The sequence below is a fragment of the Hippocampus guttulatus genome, chromosome 12 (genome assembly GCF_054856545.1).
Source record: "Hippocampus guttulatus isolate MCC_2025c chromosome 12, RoL_Hgut_1.0, whole genome shotgun sequence".
Taxonomy (NCBI): domain Eukaryota; kingdom Metazoa; phylum Chordata; class Actinopteri; order Syngnathiformes; family Syngnathidae; genus Hippocampus; species Hippocampus guttulatus.
In genome coordinates, this window is record NC_141272.1 from 20,158,956 (window position 1) to 20,185,066 (window position 26,111).

Below are 26,111 nucleotides of genomic sequence, written 5' to 3' on the forward strand. Positions count from 1 at the left end.
CCAATTAACATAAACAGGTAAAAACAATAAAATAAATTAAAGTCCGCAAACGGTCCGCAAGAAGGTGCAAAACAACAGCGAGTCACATAGAGCAACATATACAGTACTGTACTCCATGTATATGTAAAAAAAAATAAAAAATGTTTTTTTTAATATGTTTGAAAAAATCCACGATGCACTGATAGACGAACCCGATCACTGTACAGTACGTGTACACAATACTTCAGTCCTGGCTATATACCATGGGCCACAAGTAAACCTGAAACTGTTAACATGATTATGTGTGTACTATTTATGTAAATAAAAATATAAATGGCTACTCACCCCCGTTATTAATACAAAAGCATGTATTAGGAATTGAATGATTAAAATCATGTAATGAATCTTTAAAAATAAAAAAGACCTGATTACTATGTATCGACTTATAGTATTGATATGGCTTGACGTCCTCTTTGCAACCCCAAGACGATGGACTGTGTAATCTATGCTTGTGCAGGAGGTTTTTTTTTTGCCTAACTCAAACTATCCTCAAAATGAGGATAGTTCGAGCGTGGTTTTTTTTCCCCTCTCCGTCCCTTGTGGTTTCTTCCAACTTTCGGGGTTGAGTGTACGCTGGCGCGTCTGGCTGCCGCTGCTCAACCCGGACTGTGTTTTATTGTTTTTTTTCCTGATTGTAAAGTGACCTTAGTGTCTTCAAAGGCACTTATGAATAAAATGTATTTTTATTATTATTAATAATCTACCATAAATTTGACCAAAGAATCTACCACACGTCATTGTTAGTTCTACCTAGAGTTAACATTAGTGTGACGCCACCTGGTGACGAATGTTTTATTCATAAAGTTACCATGTCTACAACTAAATACAGTGAAACTCCTCTACAATGAAATCATGTTTGCAGCAAGAAATTCTTCACAACAGGGGGCTTTTCACTGGAGCAAATTTTATCTCAGATGTAAACACACACACACACACAAAATGTATGTGTATTCTTTATTTTTATTCAAATACGTAGTGCATAAATATGAGCATACACTTATTTGACACTTCATAGAGCCAGTGTGGAAAGAAAAAAATGGGAAAGAAATTGCGAAATTTACGATCAGCATTCACTTTCACTTACATCAATTTCTTGTATAATGTCTTTTACTTTGCTTCCGCCATCTTTCATTTTTATTACTTTTATCCTGTCATCAAGCGTGAATGCTTTTCTTTTCTTTACTCTTTGGTCTGCAATGGTCTGTTTCGTAGCCATTTTAGCAATGCAACGTTCGTGCTGCGTCTGAAATGAACAATAATAAATACTTCCTGGACTACTGCGCATGTGGTTGCTGTTGCCATTTCCGAACGAAGCAGTAGAGGTCACTGTTGGATTAGACTTTTGGGGAAGGCTTGTTTTCCTTGGAGTGAATCTCGTTGCGAGGTAGGAGCAGAGAAAAAGATTTCGTATAACGGAACAGGGGGACTTTTCGTCGTAGGGGGGGCAGAAAAGAGGGAATGGCTTTCATGCATGAAAATGTGTTCACACTAGGGGGTATTTTTGCCCATGTAGGTTTCGTTGTAGAGGAGTTTCACTGTAATAGAATCACTAAGACTGTTTCATAATATCTTTCATAGCGATTAGCCTTGAAGTTGACTAACTTCAAGTACTTGCCTCGGAATCGTGCCTTCCATCGTATTTCATAAACTTTCATGTTTTGTGCATACATCATGTCATCTTGGTAATACATCCTTCTTCGGATGATTCGAAAGAAAAATCCGACTGGCAATCCCATTTCTTAAATGTGGTAACTAATACACCGTTAGTTTTTTTTTTTTTCACCGCCATCTCTGTCCATCATCCACACACTTTCTCAGCGTGCAGACTAAACTAGCAACCCGCATGCGCACATAATGTTTCCTGCCCCCCCCCCACCCCCACCTAATAAAAACAAAACGCAAGTAGAATAGGAGCAAAACACTCACACACCACACCACAAACACACATACAGGCACAGTGAAATCACGATCACACGAGAGATTCTATCACATACAATCAACTAGCGTGCGGTGATTTTTATGAGAAACATTTTTTCGGTACCGTACAAATGATCCCACGGAAACAACACCGGAAACGATCGTTACCATGAAATCCTCAGTCCTGACGTCACAAGCAGGCACAGCACAAGCAGACTCGAGTTAAAAATAATCAAAACGGTGTTGTATACTTTATCTGTCACTCCCACAGCAATGTTATTGTCCCGTATTGTTTTATTTCACCGCGCATGCGTGCATGTGTTGTATTTTGCGTTCTCCACACCGATTGGCTGTCTGGACGTTATGGCACAGTGTGACAGAAGCAAAAGCTTGTTGAGGATTGTTATGCTGTCAAAAACCCCACTTACAACCATAACACGACGTAGCCTCTCTAAATTTGTCATACAATTGAGTGAATAAGGAATGATACAATGGTGGCTGTCAAACATTTCTCACTTTACTTGCAATAGAATGCTAATGTCGTTGCAATGTGGTAGGGTAGATAATGTGTAGCACAACTGAAAAGAAAATGCATGACATGAATTTTCTCCCTATAGTTCATTAGCTACTCACTTAACATTGCCTTGCATGCCAAAAATACACCACCGTATTCATGAGGTTCACTTGGCGCTGTACATCACAAGATCCAATTGTGATTGTTCACTGAAACTTCAAAGCAGCAAGAAGAATATAAAGCAATTTCTTCAAACGCCTTTGTTCTGTAATTGACCCTGTGCTTGTCAGTGCCGTCAGACAAAGAAACACACTACAGCAGTGGCGGGCCGTGCATTTGGTACCTGGGCCTTCCGTGATGACTTAACCAACTTCATCCACCTCTTAGTGCCAACCCAATCACGTTACAAGAACAGATCCAATCGATGCCATACAAAAACACAATATAACAGATTGCAACTATGCTTTGAATATTATCCGAATCTGCTCCAAATCAATATTTATCTAATAACGTGATAAAAAGAAAACATGAAAAAAATACATCATAGTCACCAGAGATGCTTATAATTATGGGTATTAATGCACCTCTGGGAGCAACTGTCAATTCCTCTGATGACAGGGTAATGATGAGTGTAGAAAAGACACGAAAGAGGGATGGAATATAAAGAAGGAGGCCTGTGTGTGTCTCAGACCAAGAGCGAGAGTGACTTGATTACCATATAGATATGTGTACTGAAGCCTGTGCCGTAAATGGATGGCTGAAGGCTGCCACGAGAACTACAATTTACTTGTGCAGAAATAGGAAACAGGCAGACATCAGAGCATGAGAAAGGTCAAGGACAATAAAACAATGGCACACTGAATCAAATCACATTCACCTCTACCCATACAATATCACTCATTCTAAGAATATATGGAATCTGATCAGTCAAATTAAATCACTTACGATGATTGTGATGTGTGTCATCTTTGGCAGACACAGCAAAGCTCCCTGTGGGAAATCTATACAACTGTCATATGGTTTCTTGCTCAGTCTCGTTGTAGACTTCAGCTTCAAATTGAATAATCCATCCATCCATCTTCTGATCTGCTTTATCCTCACTGGGGGCGCGGGGTGTGCTGGAGCCTATCCCAGCTGCCTTCGGGCAATAGGCGGGGGACACCCTGAACCGTTTGCCAGCCAATCGCAGGGCACACAGAGACGAACAACCAACCGCGGTCACACTCACACCACGGGACAATTTAGAGTGCTCCATTAACCTACCATCCGTGTTTTTGGAATGCGGGAGGAAACCAGAGTACCTAGAGAAAACCCACGCGGGCCCGGGGAGAACATATACACTCCACACAGGAAGGTCGGAGCTGGAATTGAACCCGGTACCTCAGCACTGTGAGGTTGACATGCTCACCACTCGACTACCGGGCCGCCCCTTAAACAGTACAGTGAGTTGAAATGACGGTTTATTTGTACATATGGAACAAAAAACTGGTATGGTCGAAAATGGTGCAACTAAAAGTAGCAGTGATCGTTATGAAAGAAATATTTCTAATATCTGAGTTGATATGGATGCCATCAGCATAAAGTGACTGTTTTTTTGTCAATTTGCACTCCCCTCCTCTAACCCGATTAAGAGTACCTGTTACTACAGTTCAAAGCCGGAGCCTGTTATGGTGTCGGGGCCCAAGGTTGGTGCCGTTGACATTTCTTTCTTGGGATTTCTGTGTGAAAACTTTCACAGTAAAATGTGGATGGGAAAACACTGTCGTTTCTGCAAGCATTCATCATTAAAACAGTGAAATCGGAGGGAAATGTGAATATTTATTTTGCAAATCAATTAACAGATTGTGCCCCTCAATTTTTATTTTTATTTTTCCAGCGCCTCTCAATCTTTTAAGTACTGTACTGTGCTCTGAGAGAAAAATGTTAGTTGAGACAACTGAGTCTCTGACATTCCATGCCTGACCAGAAAGTAAAATCAATTCATTCTTCTCTTACTCTACTCTAATTATTCTGTTCAGGGGCACAGGGATCTGGAGCCATATCACATCGGACTTTAGGCAAAGGGAGTCTGCACCCCAGAGTGATCGGCACTTAATCAGAGGGCACTGAGGAGCACCGAAGAGATATAAGGTTTGTGAGATTTGTAAGTGGATGCAATAAACCATCGTAGAGGAAGACAAACAGGCAGAAGATAGATAGGATGCAAACGCAACAGTCAACCGTAAATCTGAGACAATGATTGAAACAGGCTGATCTGATAAACTGTAAATGTCTCATGCATGTCTCATGACGATTGATAAAATATTGCCATCAAGAAGAAAGACAGACAAATAGGCGGGGAAAGGAATGTACAGTCGATGTGGAAGATGCAGGAAAATAAAAATGAAATGATTACACAAAATAAAAATGGTGGTGATACAAATTCATTCAATGTAAAATCAATTTATCCGGTGTAAAGGGATCTAAAAAATATATGTACATCTGACCAGTACACTGACAGAAAATAGAGGAAAATAAAGACAACAGGCTCTACAATTTTTACCCTTTCCAGTACAGTCTACAAGATAATGGATTGTGTCTGTGAAATTTCTCCTGCATTCAGTGAGAAGAGCATGTTTTTGTGAGGTCAAACGTCCCTGAAGTTGTACCCAAAGTTCTGCCTTAACTCTATTTGCACGGTTAGGTCACGGCCAGTTGAAGCCAAAGACGATGTTTATTTGGAGCACTTTTTGTACACTGAACTATATGTTGGAATTGAAAAAAAATACAAAAACAGATCAAAACATCCAAAATGTTCGCACCAAACTGGAAGCATTGAAGCATGTCCACAAAATATCATGATAAACTGTCATACAAGAGATTGGGTGGATTGCACTCACACTTTTCCTTGTAATGAAAGTCAAATCTTTTTACGCACGCCCGACATACCCTAACCTCTGAATTGACTCCATTTATACATGTGTTGACAGAACTGCTTTCTCTCCACGTCTTATTTCTTTAAAATCCTGTATAATCTCCAACACGCGCGCACACACACACACACACACAAAACAGTCTCAGACACACACACTCAAACAAAACAGACAAACACACTCATTTGAATAAGCCCTTATCCATTTTCATATTTTCCCTCCATATTATTACTGTGTATCCAATTAGACCTCTGCAGGATCACCCAGTGAATATCAGTAATGAGAAAGCTCTATGAAGCTGCAATTTTCGTAGGGAATAGCTTGATGTGATGTAGGGTACATCACATTACCGAGCCACATCAAATAGTGTGAACCTTTTTCACTTCACATATAGACCGATTCTTCCATTCTTTCTCCACCCACACACACACACACATATATATATATATATATATATTAGAGCTGTCAGTTTAGCGCATTTTTATTGGCATTAATTTAAATGAATTTTAACGGGTTTACATTTTTTCTCGCGAGATTAACGCGGCACGCGTCACAGCGGATGTTACGTTGCTCTATAAAGAAACCAGAAACAAAACAACAAGCGCACTGCTTAGGTCCACGCACGTTTGTTTTGCCAGCCACGGCAGCGTGAGACACCAAAAACTGATACTTACAGAGTTTATGAATGGAAAGTTTACTTTTAAAAAGTTGCCAAATTGTTCCACGGGCAAGACCAAAGTTACCTGTATCATACAGGGATACGATGTATGCCACTGACGCGATTGTTACTTGTTTGGAACTATTTTGTGTGGAAGGTTAAATATATATAAATAAAATAATAATAATAATAAATAGAGAAGCTCCACCCGCTCTATTTATGTGTTCGTCTGACAGTGACGGTGAAGTTCAGCGGTGCAGTGGTAGCGACCTAGCGAAAATAAAACGTCTTCAGTGTTGTCATCGAACCAAGTGTAATCATCCGAAATGATCTACACAAAACCGTAGAGAAACTTCCGCGCAAGAAGGACCAACAGAATCAACATAGCCTGACTGCTGTGTTCAAAGCAAACTTGAGAAAAACGAAATATGCAACCATGACTTAAATCCACTATAGGCTGAGTACTAGTTTACCTTAGATGTGCACTTTATAATGTTATATTGCTCTGTTTTGATTCCATAAAAAGAGCTGTTAAAGCAGCTGTTGTGTGACAAAAAATTTTTTTCACTGTTGTTGATGGACAGTAATATTGTGTGAGAGATTATGTGTGAATAACTGTTCCAAGTGAAAAATGTTCATGTAAAATCGAAAATCTAAATTGTTATTTCAGTAAATATTTGCATTTTGCACATAGAAAACTGATTCATGATTCCATGTTGATGAGAGCATTAAAACGAGGAAAAATAGGACAAAAAATATAAAAGGAAATTCATTAACGATAAAAAATGCGTGAGTAGTCACGATTAATTTTTAGTGAATTTGAGTTAATTATGACAGTTGCATTTTTAATTAGATTAAATATTTTAATCAGCTCTAATATATACTGTATATATATCTATATCTATATCTATATATATATATATATATATATATATAGATATATATCGTATCGCATCGTCGAGATGCGATACGATGCGATAGCACTCGAAACTGCCAAACAAAGGCTCCAAGCCTTGTCCAGCCGCCAAAAGCGGTACACGAAAGAGAATGAGGCCAGACGAATAAACAGGCTGTTCGCAACACAACCTGCGAAAGTGTACTCTCAGTGGCAGGGTCCAAACAACAGAGCTGACCCACCAAGACTGGAAACTGAAATGTACTGGAAAGGCATATGGGAGAAGGAGGTTGCACATAACAGCAGTGCACAATGGCTGGTGACCCTGAGAGAGGAGCATAGCAACCTCCCTGAACAGAACCCAGTTACCATAACAGTGGCAGACATACAGGAAACAGTCTCAGATATGAAAAACTGGACAGCACCAGGCCCGGACATGGTCCAGACCTCCTGGCTAACGAAACTCACAGCACTCCATGAGCGCCTAGCAGCACAAATGAACCAGCTGCTGAGGGATGGGACTCACCCAGGATGGCTAACCGAAGGGCGAACGATCCTGATCATGAAGGATCCTTCAAAGTCTGTCTCTCCACAACATGGAAGCTCATGTCAGGCATCATTGCGGCTAAGATAAGTGGACACATGGATCAATACATGAGCGAAGCACAGAAGGGCATTGGTAGAGATACCAGAGGAGCCAAACATCAGCTCCTGGTTGACAGAACAGTCGCACAAGACTGCAGGTCCCGACAGACCAACCTGTGCACAGCCTGAATTGATTACAAGAAAGCCTATGACTCGATGCCACATACATGGATCACTGAATGCTTGGAGTTGTATAAGGTGAACAGGACCCTAAGAGCCTTCGTTGCGAACTCGATGAGGATGTGGAAAACCACACTTGAAGCCAATGGCAAGCCACTTACCCGAGTGTCCATCAAATGTGGCATATAACAAGGTGATGCACTCTCCCCACTGCTGTTCTGCATAGGACTGAACCCCCTAAGCCAAGTAATCACCAAGACAGAAATGGAGCTACAATCAGTCACCTCCTCTACATGGATGACATAAAGCTGTATGCTAAGAGCGAAAGGGACATAGACTCCCTGATCCACACAACCAGGATCTACAGCAGCGACATCGGGATGTCATTCGGGCTTGAGAAATGTAGTCGGATGGTGACTAAGAGAGGAAAGGTAGTCCGCACTGAAGGGGTCTCACTCCCTGAAGGAACAATAGCAGACATTGAAGACAGCTACAAGTACCTCGGTATACCACAAGCCAATGGCAACCTCGAACTGGCAACAAGGAAAGCGGCTACGGCCAAATACCTCCAGCGAGTGAGGCAAGTCCTAAGAAGCCAGCTCAATGGCAAGAATAAGACCCGGGCAATAAACAGCTATGCCCTGCCAGTGATCAGATACCCTGCAGGAATAATAAGGTGGCCAAAGGAAGAGATTCGGACCACAGACGTTAAGACCCGAAAGCTCCTAACCATGCATGGAGGGTTCCATCCCGAATCCAGCACCCTGAGACTGTACGCAAGCCGAAAGGAAGGAGGCCGGGGACTCGTGAATGTGAGAGCCACTGTCCAGGATGAAACATCCAAGCTCCATGAATACATCAAGGAGAAGGCTCCAATGGATGACGTACTCTGAGAATGTCTCAGACAATGGGGAACAGAGGATGAGGCGCTGGAAGAGGGACCATCATGGGAGGACAAGCCCCTACACGGGACGTACCACCAGACCATAACTGAAGTGGCTGATCTCAAGAAGTCCTGTCAGTGGCAAGAGAGGGCTGGCCTGAAGGACAGCACAGAGGCACTCATCCTGGCTGCTCAGGAGCAGGCCCTGAGCACCAGAGCCATTGAGGCCCAGATATACCACACCAGACAAGACCCAAGGTGTAGGTTGTGCAAAGAGGCACCTGAGACGATCCAACACATAACTGCAGGGTGTAAGATGCTGGCAGGGAAAGCCTACATGGAACGCCATAACCAGGTGGCCGGCATAGTCTACCGAAACATCTGTGCGGAGTATTGACTGGAAACCCCAAGTTCAAAATGGTAAACACCTCCGAAGGTGGTGGAGAATGACAGAGCGAAGATCCTGTGGGACTTCCAGATCCAGACTGACAAGATGGTAATGGCGAACCAACCAGATATCGTGATCATAGATAAAGGGCAGAGGAAAGCCGTTGTAGTGGATGTAGCGGTCCCAAGTGATGGAAACATCAGAAAGAAGGAACACGAGAAACACCAAGGGCTCAGAGAGGAGCTGGAGAAGGCCAGGAAGGTAAAGGTGACAGTCGTGCCTGTGGTGGTCGGAGCACTCGGGGCAGTGACCCCCAAACTAGATGAGTGGATGCAACAGATCCCGGGAACAACATCGGACATCTCAGTCCAGAAATGTGCAGTGCTGGGAACAGCAAGGATACTGCGCAGAACCCTCAAGCTTCCTGGCCTCAGGTAGAGGACCCGAGCTGAATGAGGGACGGACACCACCCGAGGGGTGAAAGAAAAAAATATATATATATACATATATATTAAAAAAAAATCCTCGTCTCACCCCTACTCGGGTGGTGTCCGTCCCTATATATAATTAAAAAAAAATCCTCGTCTCACCCCCCCCCCCGGGTGTATATATATATATATATATATATATATATATATATATAAGTCAAGATGGTGCTCGAGTAGGCAGCCGTCAGCAAGTGCTCTCATGAGCCTTGCTTTTTTTGTTGTTTTTGTGTTTGTTTTGTCACTTTGTGTTTGTTGTTACGTTGTGTGGACCTGATGTGGACTTTTTTCAGCATTTTTTGGCCACGACATTCATCAAGGAGGAGACTCTGTGCTCGGTGGTTGCGCCTTCTCGGCAGCATGGGTATACCAGCACTGTTTTTGACTGGGAGGAATGTCGGCGCCATTTGACTGTCGTTGCCTGACAGTCCCGGGGCGCTTGTGTCTTGCGCCTGTAATGGGCAGCATTTTTCACAGCCCCGCTTTGTTCAGCGGAGAGATCGGTGCTGTTGAACGGTCTGCGGCTGGATGGATGTAAGTCTTGAGGAGCCGACGATGAGAAGAAAGGAGCGTTAGCGCGGAGCGCCGATGCGGATTTGGAACTGGGAGTCGCGGCTTGGAGTTTGAAGCGGATTACGTGGGACAGGAGAAGTGAACTAATCTCTTTTCGTCAATGGACGCTACAGCTTCGTGTTTGCTTTCAAAACTTAGCTTGTAGCAGACGTGTGCACATTTTCAGCATGACGTCTCTGATCCACTGGTGCAAGGACACTTTGATCCTCTCCTCTTTCATCTAGAACTGCTTCAGACAACAAAGTGTATGCAGAAAAGTGGTGAAGATTGCACGACTGTCTGTGTCCAATGTGTTGTGTTGTGTTATTTTTGTTATTTTGACTTCAAAATGGCGCCGCGAGAGTGGCTGCCTTTCCAGCAGCTCCTATATTTTGTTGTTCTACTTCTTCCTTTCATAACTTTGCTGCTGTGAATTGGGAATTTCTCCATTGCGAGACTAATAAAGGTTTTCTTATCTTATCTTATCTTATCTTATAAATAGAGTTACGACACCATCCATCCATCCATCCATCTTCTACCGCTTATCCGGGGCCGGGTCGCGGGGGCAACAGCTTTAGCAGGGAAGCCCAGACTTCCCTCTCCCTAGCTACTTCTTCCAGCTCTCCCTGGGGGATCCCGAGGCGTTCCCAGGCCAGCTGGGTGACATAGTCACTCCAGCGTGTCCTGGGTCTTCCCCGGGGTCTCCTCCCGGTGGGACATGCCCGGAACACCTCACCAGGGAGGCGTTCAGGAGGCATCCGAATCAGATGCCCAAGCCACCTCATCTGGCTCCTCTCGATGTGGAGGAGAAGCGGCTCGACTCTGAGCCCCTCCCGGATGACCGAGCTTCTCACCTTATCTCTAAGGGAGAGCCCGGACACCCTGCGGAGAAAACTCATTTCGGCCGCTTGTATCCGGGATCTCGTTCTTTCGGTCACGACCCATAGCTCGTGACCATAGATGAGGGTTGGAACGTAGATCGACCGGTAAATTGAGAGCTTCGCCCTTTGGCTCAGCTCCTTCTTCACCACGACAGACCGATACAACGTCCGCATCACAGCAGACGCTGCACCGATCCGCCTGTCGATCTCTCGCTCCCTCCTGCCCTCACTCGTGAACAAGACCCCAAGATACTTAAACTCCTCCACTTGGGGCAAGATCTCTCCCCCGACCCGGAGGGGGCACTCCACCCTTTTCCGACTGAGGACCATGGTTTCAGATTTGGAGGTGCTGATTTTCATCCCAACCGCTTCACACTCAGCTGCGAAACGCTCCAGTGAGAGTTGGAGAGCCCCGTTTGAAGGAGCCAACAGCACCACATCATCTGCAAAAAGCAGGGATGCAATACTGAGGCCACCAAAACGGACGCCCTCAACGCTTCGGCTGCGCCTAGAAATTCTGTCCATAAAGATTATGAACAGAATCGGCGACAAAGGGCAGCCTTGGCGGAGTCCTACCCTCACTGGAAACGATTCCGACTTACTGCCGGCAATGCGAACCAAACTCTGACATCGGTGGTATAGTGACCGAATAGCCCGTATCAGGGGGTTCGGTACCCCATACCCACGAAGCACCCCCCACAGAACTCCCCGAGGGACACGGTCAAACGCCTTCTCCAAGTCCACAAAACACATGTAGACTGGTTGGGCGAATTCCCACATACCCTCGAGGACCCTGCTAAGGGTGTAGAGCTGGTCCACTGTTCCACGGCCGGGACGAAAACCACACTGCTCCTCCTCAATCTGAGGCTCGACTTCCTGACGGACCCTCCTCTCCAGCACCCCTGAATAGACCTTACCAGGGAGGCTGAGGAGTGTGATCCCTCTGTAGTTGGAACACACCCTCCGGTCCCCCCTTTTAAAAAGAGGGACTACCACCCCGGTCTGCCAATCCAGAGGCACTCTCCCCGTTGACCACGCGATGTTGCAGAGGCGTGTCAACCAGGACAGCCCCACAACATCCAGAGCCTTGAGGAACTCCGGGCGGATCTCATCCACCCCTGGGGCCCTGCCACCGAGGAGCTTTTTAACCACATCGGTGACTTCAACCACAGAGATAGGAGAGCCCACCTCAGGGTCCTCAGACTCTGCTTCCTCCAAGGAAGACGTGTTGGTGGAGTTGAGGAGGTCTTCGAAGTACTCTGCCCACCGGTTCACAACGTCCCGAGTCGAAGTCAGCAGCGCCCCATCCCCACTGTACACAGTGTTAGTGGTGCACTGCTTCCCCCTCCTGAGACGTCGGATGGTGGACCAGAATTTCCTCGAAGCCGTCCGGAAGTCGGCTTCCATGGCCTCACCGAACTCTTCCCACGCTCGGGTTTTTGCCTCGGCGACCACCGAAGCTGCGTTCCGCTTGGCCAGTCGATACCCGTCAGCTGCCTCTGGGGTCCCACAGGCCATAAAGGCTCGATAGGACTCCTTCTTCAGCTTGACGGCATCCCTTACTGCTGGTGTCCACCAGCGAGTACGAGGGTTGCCGCCACGACAGGCACCAACCACCTTACGGCCACAACTCAGATTGGCCGCCTCAACAATAGAGGCACGGAACATGGTCCACTCGGACTCAATGTCCCCCGTCTCCCCCGGAACATGGGAAAAGCTCTGTCGGAGGTGGGAGTTGAAACTCCTTCTGACAGGGGATTCTGCCAGACGCTCCCAACAAACCCTCACAATACGTTTGGGTCTGCCAGGACGGACCGGCATCTTCCCCCACCATCGGAGCCTACTCACCACCAGGTGGTGATCAGTTGACAGCTCCGCCCCTCTCTTCACCCGAGTGTCCAAAACATGCGGCCGCAAATCCGATGATACAACCACAAGGTCGATCATCGAACTACGGCCTAGGGTGTCCTGGTGCCAAGTGCACATATGGACACCCTTATGTTTGAACAAGGTGTTCGTTATGGACAATCCGTGGCGAGCACAGAAGTCCAATAACAAAACACCACTCGAGTTCTGATCGGGGGGGCCGTTCCTCCCAATCACGCCCCTCCAGGTCTCACTGTCATTGCCCACGTGAGCATTGAAGTCCCCCAGCAGAACAAGGGAGTCCCCAGCAGGAGTACTCTCCAGCACACCCTCCAAGGACTCCAAAAAGGGTGGGTATGCTGAGCTGCCGTTTGGTGCATATGCACAAACAACAGTCAGGACCCGTCCCCCCACCCGAAGGCGGAGGGAAGCAACCCTCTCGTCTACCGGTGTGAACCCCAATGTACAGGCACTGAGCCGGGGGGCAATGAGTATGCCCACACCTGCTCTGCGCCTCTCACCATGAGCAACTCCAGAGTGGAAGAGAGTCCAACCCCTCTCGAGAGAACTAGTACCAGAACCCAGGCTGTGTGTGGAGGCAAGTCCGACTATATCCAGTCGGAACTTCTCTACCTCACACACCAGCTCGGGCTCCTTCCCTGCCAGAGAGGTGACATTCCATGTCCCAAGAGCTAGCTTCTGCAGCCGAGGATCGGACCGCCAGGGTCCCCGCCTTTGGCTGCCGCCCAGCTCGCATTGCACCCGACCCCTTTGACCCCTCCCACGGGTGGTGAGACCATGAGAAGGGGGACCCACGTTGCCTCTTCGGGCTGAGCCCGGCCGGGCCCCATGGGTGTAGGCCCGGCCACCAGGCGCTCGCCAACGAGCCCCACCTCCAGGCCTGGCTCCAGAGGGGGGCCCCGGTGACCCGCGTCCGGGCAAGGGAAACTGAGATCCTTTAATTTTTTTTATCATAAGGGGTCTTGGAGCCGTGCTTTGTCTGGTCCCTCACCTAGAACCTGTTTGCCATGGGTGACCCTGCCAGGGGCATAAAGCCCCAGACAACTTAGCTCCTAGGATCATTGGGACACACAAACCCCTCCACCACGGTAAGGTGACGGCTCACGGAGAGGAGTTACGACACCTGCACCCCAATTTAGACTTGGTTTCACCTGGTCTAAAGTCCAGTCTACTCTCTGTCATCAAATTGTCAGGTGCGCTAGTGAGGTGGAATAGAAAACACCCTCGGTCCACCGAAACACAGAGCGAAGCGCTGCATTATTTGCCAAAATTCCCAAGATGATAAATTAGACTTTCCCGGCACAAAAAAAGAACGTTACTTACACCGAGCACACGTAGGCCGGAGTACTTTTTTTCATTGGAAGTTTGCTGGACATTCTTCATCACCACGTTACACTGTTTTGTTCTTGCTCTTCTTTATTCAATCAGATTAAGTCCTATATATTTACTGAAACTATAGCTTTATTTGTATCTTTTCCAGTATTCCAGTATTTTATTCCGAACTACTCTTGTTTTTGGGTTTCTGTCGGCTAAGTAAATGTTGGAGAGAAAATAATCAGTTTCAGTGATTTATATCACGTCTCAAATTTGAATTTTAAATCATATTTGAATCACGAAACTGTTCACATCACTGCCTATTCCGATGAAAGACGAATGTGACAAAAAAATCAAAAGGTAAATTGGAACCAAGCTCCATTCAGCTTCATCATGTTTCTGTTACAGAAAGACAGCTCATTTCATTCCGCTTCAGCAATCAACTGCTCCCCTGATCTCTCCATTTGTAAACTCATCTATTTTTTAGTTCAGCCCTGATCCTTTTTGCTTCAAGAGACATTTGATTTGTAACTTAGTTTTGGTACAATACCACTAAAGAATGTGTTTTGTCAGATGATTCTCTCCAGTGACATCTTGTAATGATAGCCTCAAGTGAACAAACTACATGTGCCAATCCTTAGAAATGAATCACAGTCTTTTCAATACAAAAAATGAACAGATTGAGTATGTGGGTGGAAACTGTTTCAATGTGTGTCAGTCATTATTGGTCTTGGAAAATGATAAGACATGTCCCATTAAATCATGTCATGGCTAATGGAAAATTCAACACATTTCTCTTCATCAAATGCTACATTTGCAAAGTAATTAAGGCAAAGCATAACTGAATAATCACTGACCGGTTCGAGGGTTGATGGTGAAGAAATTCTGCGGGTTCCCGCTGACGATGCGGTAGTTGAGCCGGTCAGTGGATGAGTGGAATGTGGCATCAGGATCCTGGGCTTGGATCTGGACCACAGAAACATCCCGAGGAGAATTCTCTGGTATTGATGGTCGGTACAGCGGCTCAGAGGTCAACGGGGCGTTGTCGTTTACATCCTCCACTTGGATGAATACTTCAATCGTGGCAAATTGAGGTACTGCACCATGGTCACTGGCATACACTGTTAGCCAATAGGAGTCCTTGGTCTCACGATCTAGTGTGTCTGTGGTGTAGATCACCCCTGTTGGACGAAAAAAAAACATGTGAGAACACAATATTTTATGAAAGGGCAACATTTCGACATTTTAGTCAACAAAGTGTTCCGAGGAAATTGGGTACAATAACAACACCTCACTGAGAAGGTGAAATAAAATGACTATCCCAAATTACTGAGTTAACATTTGAAAGGGTGTTGTGTGAGTGGTTTGGTGATCGAGTGGTTAGCACGTCGACCTCATAGTTCAGAGGTCGTGGGTTCGATCCTGGCTCCGGCCTTCCTATGTGGAGTTCCGGGCCTGTGTGGGTTTTCTCCGGGTCCTCCGGTTTCCTCCCACATTCCAAAAACATGCATGGCAGGCTGATTGAACACTCAAAATTGTCCCTGGGTGTGAGTGTGAGCGCGGATGTTTGTTGGTCTCTATGTGCCCTGCGATTGGCTGGCAGCCGTTTCAGAGTGTCCCCCGCCTAGTGCCCAAAGACAGCTGATTTAGGCTGCAGCACCCCCCGCGACCCTGAGGAGGATAAAGTGGATTGGAAAATGGATGGATGGATAAAATTAAACAGAAAAAGGTATCCAGTATAATAGTATCAGTTTCACAATCGGCAGTATGAAGGACTTTCAAGCACTACAGCTGGCTTGTACTGGTCAGTCTGTTGTGTTAGCTAGGAACTCTCGGACGCCAGCATGTGGTGTGTCTCTCCTTTTACTCTCCTCTCATCATACAACAGAACACGTCTCTCTTCTCCTTCTCTTTTGTACTCTACTACCATTTAGCTAATGGAGGTGGCAAGCATGTATACATTTATACAGCACAGTAGAGACAACAAAGGGTGTTTTTCAAAGACTGGAGAGAGGTTGTGTAAAAAAATTGAAAAAAATAAAAACCACTTAAAACCAAAAACAGTTGAGACGCCATTATTTCTGAATAGGAATTAATACTGGTACATTCTCTGTTTGGTTGTATTGTCCACATGTCCCCATCCATATCCAAGAATCGAAATGAAAAACCGATGCATCACACATTAGTCCCGATATAACATGACTGTATTTTCCACACTGTAAGGCACACCTAAAAGCATTCAATTTTCTCAAAAGCTGACAGTGCACCTTATAATTTTTTTTTCCAAGATGGCGCCCGAGTAGGCAGCCGTCAACAAGTGCTCTTCAAGAGCCTTGTGTTTTTTGTTGGTTTTTTTGTCTTTTGTCTTGTCACATGGTGTTGCTAGGTCGTGTGGACCTGATGTGGACTGTTTTCAGCATTTTTGGCCACGACATTCGTCAAAGAAGAAGAATCTGTGCTTGGTGGTTGCGCCTTCTCAGCGGCACGCGTGTACCAGCACTGATTTTAATTGGGAGGAATGTCGCGCCATTTGACTGTCGTTGCTGGACAGCCCCGGGGCGCTTGTGTCTTGCGCCTGAAATGGGCAGCATTTTCACAGCCTCGCTTTGTTCAGCGGAAAGGTCGGTGCTGAATTCACAGTCCGCGGCTGGATGGATGCATAGCTTGAGGAGTCGACGATGAGAAGAAAGGAGCATCAGTGCAGAGCGCCCATGCGTATGTGGAACTGGGAGTGGTGGCTTGGAGTTGAAGCGGATTGACATGGGACAGGAGAAGAGAGCCAATCTCTTTTTCATTAATGGATGCTACAGCTTCTTGTTGCTTTCAAGCTTAGCTTGTAGCAGACGTGTGCACATTTCAGCATGACGTCTTTGATCCACTGGTGAAAAGGACACTTTGATTCACTCCTCTTTCATCTTTAACTGCTTCAGACAACAAAGTGTATGCAGGAAATTGGTGAAGATTGCACGATTCTCTGTGTCTAATGTGTTGTCTTGTATTATTTTTGTTATTTTGACTTCAAAATGGCTTTTCTTTTGATGGCGGCGCGGGCACCCGCCACGGCTCCTATTGTTTTATGTTGTCTTGAGAGGGAAGAGATTTCATCTGTGCTGTATAGCACATTTGACAATAAAGTTGTACTTGATACTTGATAATCCGATGCACCTTACATATGGATCAATATTCTCATTTCTTGAACGTAGTATTTTAAATGTTCTGTAAAGTGCTTTGTTCCAGCTGCAACGGTTGTGAAAGGTCTATATAAATAAGGCTATATTGTATTGTATTCCCTTTAGCTAGTGGATACATAATGCAACTGCCGCCAGTATTGTAGCTTCTATTTTATGCGGTGCACCCTCTATATGAAAACTGTTTTAAAACAGGCCATTCATTGAAGGTGCACCTTATAATCCGAATCTCCTTATAAAGTGGAAAATAGAGTATAAATATGTAAAACCAATTTTCTTTTCTTTTTTCTGATTTCAATTCCACAGGTATGAAAGCCCAGTTGGATGCAATTATGGCCCATGCTGAGATCTAAAATATGGATCCAACTATGTAAAACTGCATCTGCACATATACATTCCACAAATGGGGCAATCAAACTGCTATAAATCAAATCTATCATTGTGGTTGAGTGTTTACAGTTAAAATTGCCTTGTTGTACAGGAATGTATTCCAGAAAGTCATAATCATCACATTGCGAATCAAGCACATTTCTCATAATAGCAGAATAGTTAGGAGAATGATGTACATCACTTTGCATTTAAAACTGCTGAACTCAGAAGGTACAATATAACATGAGCATCACCTCACTGGTTGGATTCTGGCAGTTCGGGACCTCAGACCTCAGTCTGTCAGAATCACTCATCTTCAAGACACTATTTATGATGGAGCCCCAGGAGGATGTGCACCCATCCTACTTTTATCACTTCTCATCCGAACTACACTGGTTTTGTGGAACCAAGTCATGAACGTTGTCCTGACTCATCCTTTGCCGACATAGACTAGCTCCTCTTTCCTCTCCATCTCAAGCTGTTCACATCCATGTGCTATTTGTGTAAATGGTTAACTTACAGTATACTGTTTCTCTCCATCCAGTCGTAGAGATGTAACAATATATCAATGTCATATAAAGGCTACAACTTACCATATTGTTTAAAAAAAAACTCAAGATCATGAAAAAAAAGTACAATATTGTGTTTTCTTACATAATAACAGCAGTGACAAAAAATAGGCTTGGCCAATCATTTTTTGTTAAGTTTAACTGAGATGAGCTGCTTTTAATATAGTAAAATGACGATGACGATATTGTGGCAATTTAATATCACAGTGTCGACATGATCGTTACATCCCTGTCCAGTCATGTATGATGCTTATTTTATTATTTAATTATAAGATAAGCTAAGAAAACCTTTATTTGTCTCGCAATGGAGAAATTCCCAATTCACAGCAGCAAAGTTATGAAAGGAAAAAGTAGAACAACAAAATATAGGAGCTGCTGGAAAGGCAGCCACTCTCGCGGCGCCATTTTGAAGTCAAAATAACAAAAATTACACAACACAACACATAGGACACAATCTTCACCACTTTTCTGCATACACTTTGTTGTCTGAAGCAGTTATCGATGAAAGAGGAGAGGATTAAAGTGTCCTTTCACCAGTGGATCAGAGACGTCATGCTGAAAATGTGCACACGTCTGCTACAAGCTAAGTTTTGAAAGCAAACACGAAGCTGTAGCGTCCATTGACGAAAAGAGATTAGTTCACTTCTCCTGTCCCACGTAATCCGCTTCAAACTCCAAGCCGCGACTCCCAGTTCCAAATCCACATCGGCACTCCGCGCTAATGCTCCTTTCTTCTCATCGTCGGCTCCTCAAGACTTACATCCATCTAGCCGCAGACCGTTCAACAGCACTGATCTCTCCGCTGAACAAAGCGGGGCTGTGAAAAATGCTGCCCATTACAGGCGCAAGACACAAGCGCCCCGGGACTGTCAGGCAACGACAGTCAAATGGCGCCGACATTCCTCCCAGTCAAAAACAGTGCTGGTATACCCATGCTGCCGAGAAGGCGCAACCGCCAAGCACAGAGTCTCCTCCTTGATGAATGTCGTGGCCAAAAAATGCTGAAAAAAGTCCACATCAGGTCCACATGACGTAACAACAAACACAAAGTGACAAAACAAACACAAAAACAACAACAAAAAAGCAAGGCTCATGAGAGCACTTGCTGACGGCTGCCTACTCGGGCGCCATCTTGACTTTTAAATTACATTTATTGTACGGCAGCACAGGGATGAGTAGTTATCACATCCGCCTCACATTTATGACTTTCAGATTTTAGGCCCAGCATTCAAGTGTGGAGTTTACATGTTCTCCCCAAGCTTGTGTGCGTTTTCTGTAGGCCCTCCGGCTTCCTCCAGTATTCCAAAAATATGCCTCTTTGGTTCATTGACGACTAAATTGGTCGTAGTGTGAATGTTTGGTTTTATGTGCCCTGCAATTGCGAAATTACCAGTCCAGGATGTATCTCGGCTCTCGTCCAGACATTCCAGAAAGGCTCACCCGAGCAGAATAGAAAATACATGGATGCAAGGGTGGGTTGATGGTTGGGTGCAGGGCCGCAGCTCTCGAATATTTTGATATTCGAATATCCAACAGAAAATTATTTATTTTATTGCTTGTTTGAACAACAATTAAGAATACAGAAGACAAGAAAAAAAAGTTCACGAAATAATGAACAATCCACTGGTTTTCATTTTTTAATTTAAGCAATCATTTTAAGCAATCCGACGGCCTGCACCAGACTATACATGTATGAGGTACTTCAGCACTAACAACGCTATCTGCTCGCGCTGCTACCTACGAACACTGTAGCCCCTGGCTACAGGCACTGTACAGTACAAGGTCAGCGTATCGAAGTGTTTTAACACCCTTCGCGATTACATGTGATTTCAGGACCACTTGTTGACGTCATTAGCAACAGTTTGCGACATCAAACACGTGAAGACGAGGCATCTCAACCGTTACATCGCGACATGCTGCCAGGAACAACTTCAAAATAAAAGCGATCCAAGGCATTGCTTTCCATATAAAAGTAAGTATTCTCTAGTCAGGATTCATATTTGCGTTTTCCAATCTTTCCTTGTAACAGAATTTCCTTATGTGGGAAACGATTATGGTACATGTCCTTTATGAACATGCAGGTATGTTAACAAAATACACAAGCAATAAAATGCAAAAATATATGCTCCAAAAACTGCATCTTACAGTACAGGTATATGAACAAAATATAACAAAATTAGGACCATTTGATACAAAATAAGACTAGTAACAGACCCGGTAGCTTTTCTTTCCAGTCACTCACTCACTCACTGTCTCTAACTTGACCTCACCTCGATCACCACACAAGACAGTGTTGCTCAGCCGATATCGTGCAACGAACTTTTGAAGCCAGCCACAGGACGCTTCTAAGTCCTTGATGGCCATAGTTAGCGCAATGTAACTCGCCTTCTCTCTAATTAGCGGTCCAATTAGCGGAAGGTTTTTAGCAAAATAGCAGGTAACGCATTCCAGGAAACGTTTGTTTATTTGACTGTCCGTCGAGCCACAAGAAATTTATTTTGAGCAGCTAATCGGATGCATTCCACTCTCTCTTCCACGGTCAATACCGCTCCTCTTTGTTTGGATGCCATGATCTACAGCAGGTGTCCCGAATTGCCGGGCCCAGTACCAGTCCACGGGTCATTTGGTGCCGGGCTGCACAGAAAGAATAAATAACTTACATTCCTTCCGTTTTATTCATTTCGGAATCTGAAAGATATTTAATTTTGAAAAATTACCAGATTCTCTGTTTTATTAGTCTATAGTATGTCACTCTTGACGCAGGTGAATCCGCGCTTTTCGGTCACGTGATAGGTTACCGCATAAAAAACAAACGTCTTTGAAATATTTTTTCGGGAAGGGGAAAAGGCCCAGCCAGGAGACAGAAGAGGAGCCTATGACTTTCAAGAAAGAGAAGGCTACATTTAATAGACAGTATCAGGAGTCCTATTTCGAATACGGCTTTATCTCAACGGGAGATTTGCACGCACCAAGCCTACTCTGCATAATAAGCGGCAATGGTGAGTCGTATTTTTCATGCAGTTTTTATTTACGCCGTATCTTATTTTGAAGGCATGTTTAAATGTTTCCATAGCAACCAGAGAATGTTGCGGCCAGATAGGACGTTCCTCGTGTCATGATTCGTGTTTATTATTATGTTTCGAAAATACCACACTTTTCATGCAGGTCATATCATATTATATTGTTGTATCTATCCGGCCTTAAAGGCCGGTCCCTGCTAATATAGTCTGACATGAAACCGGTCCGTAGGGCAAAAGAGGTTGGGGACCTCTGATCTACAGGATGTAAATGTAAATGAACGAAATACAAAATTGTTCACTATTCCAGTAAAACTCGTGATCAAAGAGTCACTTGCAGGACACCGTTTTGGATCCAATGAGAGTAAATAGCAGCGCGGACAGTTATTCCCTAGTAGCGGGACTTGCTGTAGTGTGCGCTAGTGCGGGCCTCCGTATGGCTTCCGGGTTCCGGATACCAGAATTTCCATTGTTTTGAAACGATTGTTAATGTAATATCATCGTCGAAATTTGAATGCATAGGTTTTTAATCCGGATGAGAAGTCCGTAGGTGGGAATACTTACTGTATTCATTTGGCAATGTAGGGTTTATTCTGAAGTTAGCCCCATCACCGTGTTGGCGGTGTGTTACTGTCGTGCAGAACATGAACTGTTTTCTCCCTTTCTCTGTCCGTAATCTCTGTTTTTAAATCAAAGCTGAGCTAGTGTCAAACCCGTCCAATTCTGATACTCAAACGCTCCATGTTATTTAAAATAATCTTGCATCTTTAGTAATACTCCTAATAATAAAATTCTTCATTCCCATCATCCAATGGGTAAAAAAAAATATGCGCCTCACTCAATTTCGCCAGTGTATTGTCTATTTGTCAGTCATGCTTCCCTTCCATGTTTTTTAAGTGCTAGCACTGTAATTTCCTTCCAGTGTGTTTTATTATTTTTCAATGTATTTGTTTTTTAAACTGCCTCCAGTGTGTTGTGGATGATAAATTTTTTTTTTAAGTTTCCCTGCCTCCACTTCTGCTTGTTTACTGCATCTGGGTGTACAATGGTAACACAAGTCTGTAACATTCAAACTACATATTTTTTTGCATAAATCATCCTTTATAATTTATACATAGCGCCATAATCCCTCAGAAGATGTTTTGTCAAAGCTACTCCAACCTCTCACCTCAGAGCGCGTGTATTCGGCAGCTTGCATGTGTAACTGTTTGTATGTACCACCAGTCTACATTGCCTTTCAGCTAAACATCTGTCTGTATACAAGTGCTCTGTAAAAGCTAACGCAAAAAACTAATACTGTATTTATTCTTCACTTTTGACTCAACATTCCATTATTCTCTCTGACTATCTCTACGGACTACGAGAAATCTTGTTAGACTAGACTAGACGTATTCTTCAGGCCACACACACACACACACTTACACTCAGACACAGCAGGCCCTCAGACTTTAATGGAGAATCTCATAATAAATTTAGTCAACATTTTTCAGCTCGACTTCCTCCCATGTAAAAAAACAATTCATACATACAGTATGACTGTGTGTGGAACGCAGGATATCATTTACAAATAGATTTAGACAAGTGACACCTGTTTTGCATTAGAATGAATAAGGTCTCCTAAATTTCTAAGCACTCCAGCCCATGCATGTATTCTACAGTGTTCAGTTTGTAATGCTGCCTCAATATGTTTAGTGTATTTCCACTGCAGGGGGAACTGAGGGATTTCCTACGAGGAATTCTTATTTATTTATTTATTTATTTATTTATCCATCCATTTATTTACTGAGACAATATCTGTTTCAATGAAATTCTTGCAGTCCCAATTTCTTCAGTTTTGTTACATTTGCTTTGAAGCGTATGTAGCATGACTCTCCCATGAAATACGTCTTGAAGAAAAACACACACTGGCAAAGCCTAAACGATTAGCTTTAAGCTTTGACCAACATTCAAAGGCAAAAAGCCGTAAAGTTATACACGCTGCACACAACCGTTTGAAAAACTCACAGTTAAAATGTGAGTTCCCCTACATAATGCATGCTGAGGCTCACTCCAGCTAATAATATCAAGCACAACAGAATGCATAAACACTTTTATCCCAGAGGGCAGCTCAGTGCAGTACTCCCTTATTTGACTTTTGCCAGGCAAATTAGGTGGTGGGTTAACAGCTGATCATTCAGTTAATTAATTATCCATCCATCCATCCATTTTCCGAACCGCTTGATCCTCACTAGGGTCGCGGGGGGTGCTGGAGCCTATCCCAGCCGTCTTCCGTCAGTAGGCGGGGGACACCCTGAACCAGTTGCCAGCCAATCGCAGGGCACACAGAGACGAACAACCATCCGCCCCCACACTCACACCGAGGGACAATTTAGAGCGCCCAATCAGCCTGCCATGCATGTTTTTGGAATGTGGGAGGAAACCGGAGCACCCGGAGAAAACCCACGCAGGCCCGGGGAGAACATGCAAACTCCACACAGGGAGGCCGGAGCTGGAATTGAACCTGGTACCTCTGCACTGTGAAGCCGACGTGCTAACCACTGGACTAGCGGGCCACCGTTAATTAATTCATTAAGAAATATATTCAAGACATATAATAAATCAATAATTAATTAATTAAATAAATAATGTGAGTGTAAAAAATTAATTACGGCGACTTGTGCCGTATCATACAATGATTGCAGTTTCTTAGAATCGTAAATTAGTGACCGAATATGATTTCAGGATGGTGTTCCGTTGATATTGGCTGCAACTACGTAATGGCAATAAAAACTGTGATCAGGCAAGCCGAAATGTCAAGATGGCTGGCACGCCACCATGTGGGACAATTTCAAATTCTATTGCATTGAGGTGAATGTATTATTTGAGATACTCGAATTACTGAAAGAGTCACGTGAGTTTCACAAAGTGCAAGAGAGAAATAAAACAAGAGAGGGTGCTCTGGCTCATACGCTGTCCCCGGTGTGCCGTGAAAAGTCCCAGTACGCTAGAGGCTAAAATTGAGAAGTGCTGCGTAGCGGCCCACTTAGCAGTGACATTAAACACTGTGTACCACTTATCCTCACAAGGGTCACTGGTGAACTGGAGCTGATAACAGCTGACTTTGGGCGAGAGGCAGGTTACATACTGAACTAACTGGCCAACTACAATACACACAGACAAGCAAATATTCACACTCACATTCACACATATGGGCACGTTGAATCTTCCATGCATGTTTTTTTTTTGGAATGTGCAAAAAAACCCCACCCAAAATAAAAGACAAATAATTGTCAGAATATGCATAAAACACCTATAATTATTCATAAGAGAGGAAACCATCAATGATGAGAAAAAATGAAAATGATTCCACAGTATGTTGAAGTTAACTAAAGTCAAAATCTTAGTTGTTAGTAGCATTTATAAAACACAAAATATAGATTAAAATCTTTTCCAGTGCTAAATAAACTTAGGGGAGCACCATCCCATGCAAGGTTTGTGCTACCCGACGTTAACAGCAAGTGTAATATTTTTAGTTTGTTTCTGCATTTTTATCTCTGGATCATAATTATCGACCGAACAGAAAAAAAGTAGTTGTCATTTGGTTGAATGTTATGTTTGATAAATATATTCCACTGAGTATGAATGTGCTCAAAGTGTTGTACTGAAAGGTAAATTCAGTTTGAAATTACGAATTCCTGTTCAAAAGAGTAAAACTTTGAGAAAGAGTCTGCATGAATTCACTTCAAAAGACTAGATGGTGTCTTTTTATGAATGAATTTAAACATAGGTCATACATGAAGTCCGACGAATTTCAAGAGTGTGAGAAGCCATAAGAGTAAAATTTTACAAGGCAAGCAAATTTAAACTATAAATGGGCACAAACATTAATTACAGGCGTTACATTATATTTTGAATAAAATAAAACAGGCGGTCGAGTGGTTAGCACGTCGGCTTCACAGTGCAGAGAAGCAGGGTTCGATTCTGGCTCCGGCCTTCCCGTGCGGAGTTTGCATGTTCTCCCCGTGCCTGTGTGGGTTTTCTCCAGGTACTCCGGTTTCCTCCCACAATCCAAAAACATGCATGGCAGGTTAATGGAACACTGTAAATTGTCCCTCGGTGTAATTGTGAGCGCAGATGGTTGTTTGTCTATGTGTGCCCTGCGATTGGCTGGCAACCGGTTCAGGGTGTCCCCCGCCTACTGCCCGAAGACAGCTGGGACGCCGGCACGCCCCGCAACCCTTGTGAGGAGAAAGCCAATCGGAAAATGGATGGATGGATGAAATAAAACGAGATTAAAAAATAAAAGAGAAAAAGGCATCCAGTACAATAGTATCAGTATCACAATCAGCAATATGAACGACTTTCAAGCACCACAGCTGGCTAGTATTGGTCAGTGTGTTGCCGGTAGAATCGGGTAAGTACTAAAATAGCGTTATCTTGTCATCAAAAGGGATTATCTCGAGGGAATAAAACAATGAAATGAAGCCTGAAGCTGAATTCACAGACACTGCTCGAGTCAATTTTCAACAATGCCAGCAATGAACGAGGAGTTGAATACCACGAAACACCCTGAATAAAACAAATGAATGCCTTTTCAGTTTTCGGATTTGGGCTCGGCGAATTTGTGAAGCTGCCTGACTGTCCTGAGGGTGCTGCGATATCTGAGGAAGTTCATTTCAGCAAACCAGACAAAGTGAGTCCAAAGCTTAATTGGGAATTAGGTGAGGATTAATGAAGGAAGTGATTAGCATTTGCACTAATCCGTGGGAGTGGAAGACAATTTAGAATTCACTACACAGGCACTTGCACTGTGTTTTGCTGTGTCTTCAGAAGGGGGAAGCCTCACACAGAAAAGAACTGACGGGCATGTCAATAGCCTCATGACCAATCATTGAGTGT

General features: G+C 44.1%; 1 protein-coding gene across 1 annotated transcript in view; it reads right to left on the bottom strand.

Annotated features, from left to right (window-relative positions):
* The window catches only part of LOC147197779 (protocadherin Fat 3-like), a 56,716-nt gene that overhangs the window by 14,561 nt on the left and 16,044 nt on the right, over positions 1-26,111 (bottom strand). The window contains exon 2 of the mRNA XM_086125775.1: positions 14,948-15,271. Coding sequence (XP_085981901.1) covers positions 14,948-15,271 — 324 coding nt within the window. The remainder of the gene's footprint in view (positions 1-14,947; positions 15,272-26,111) is intronic.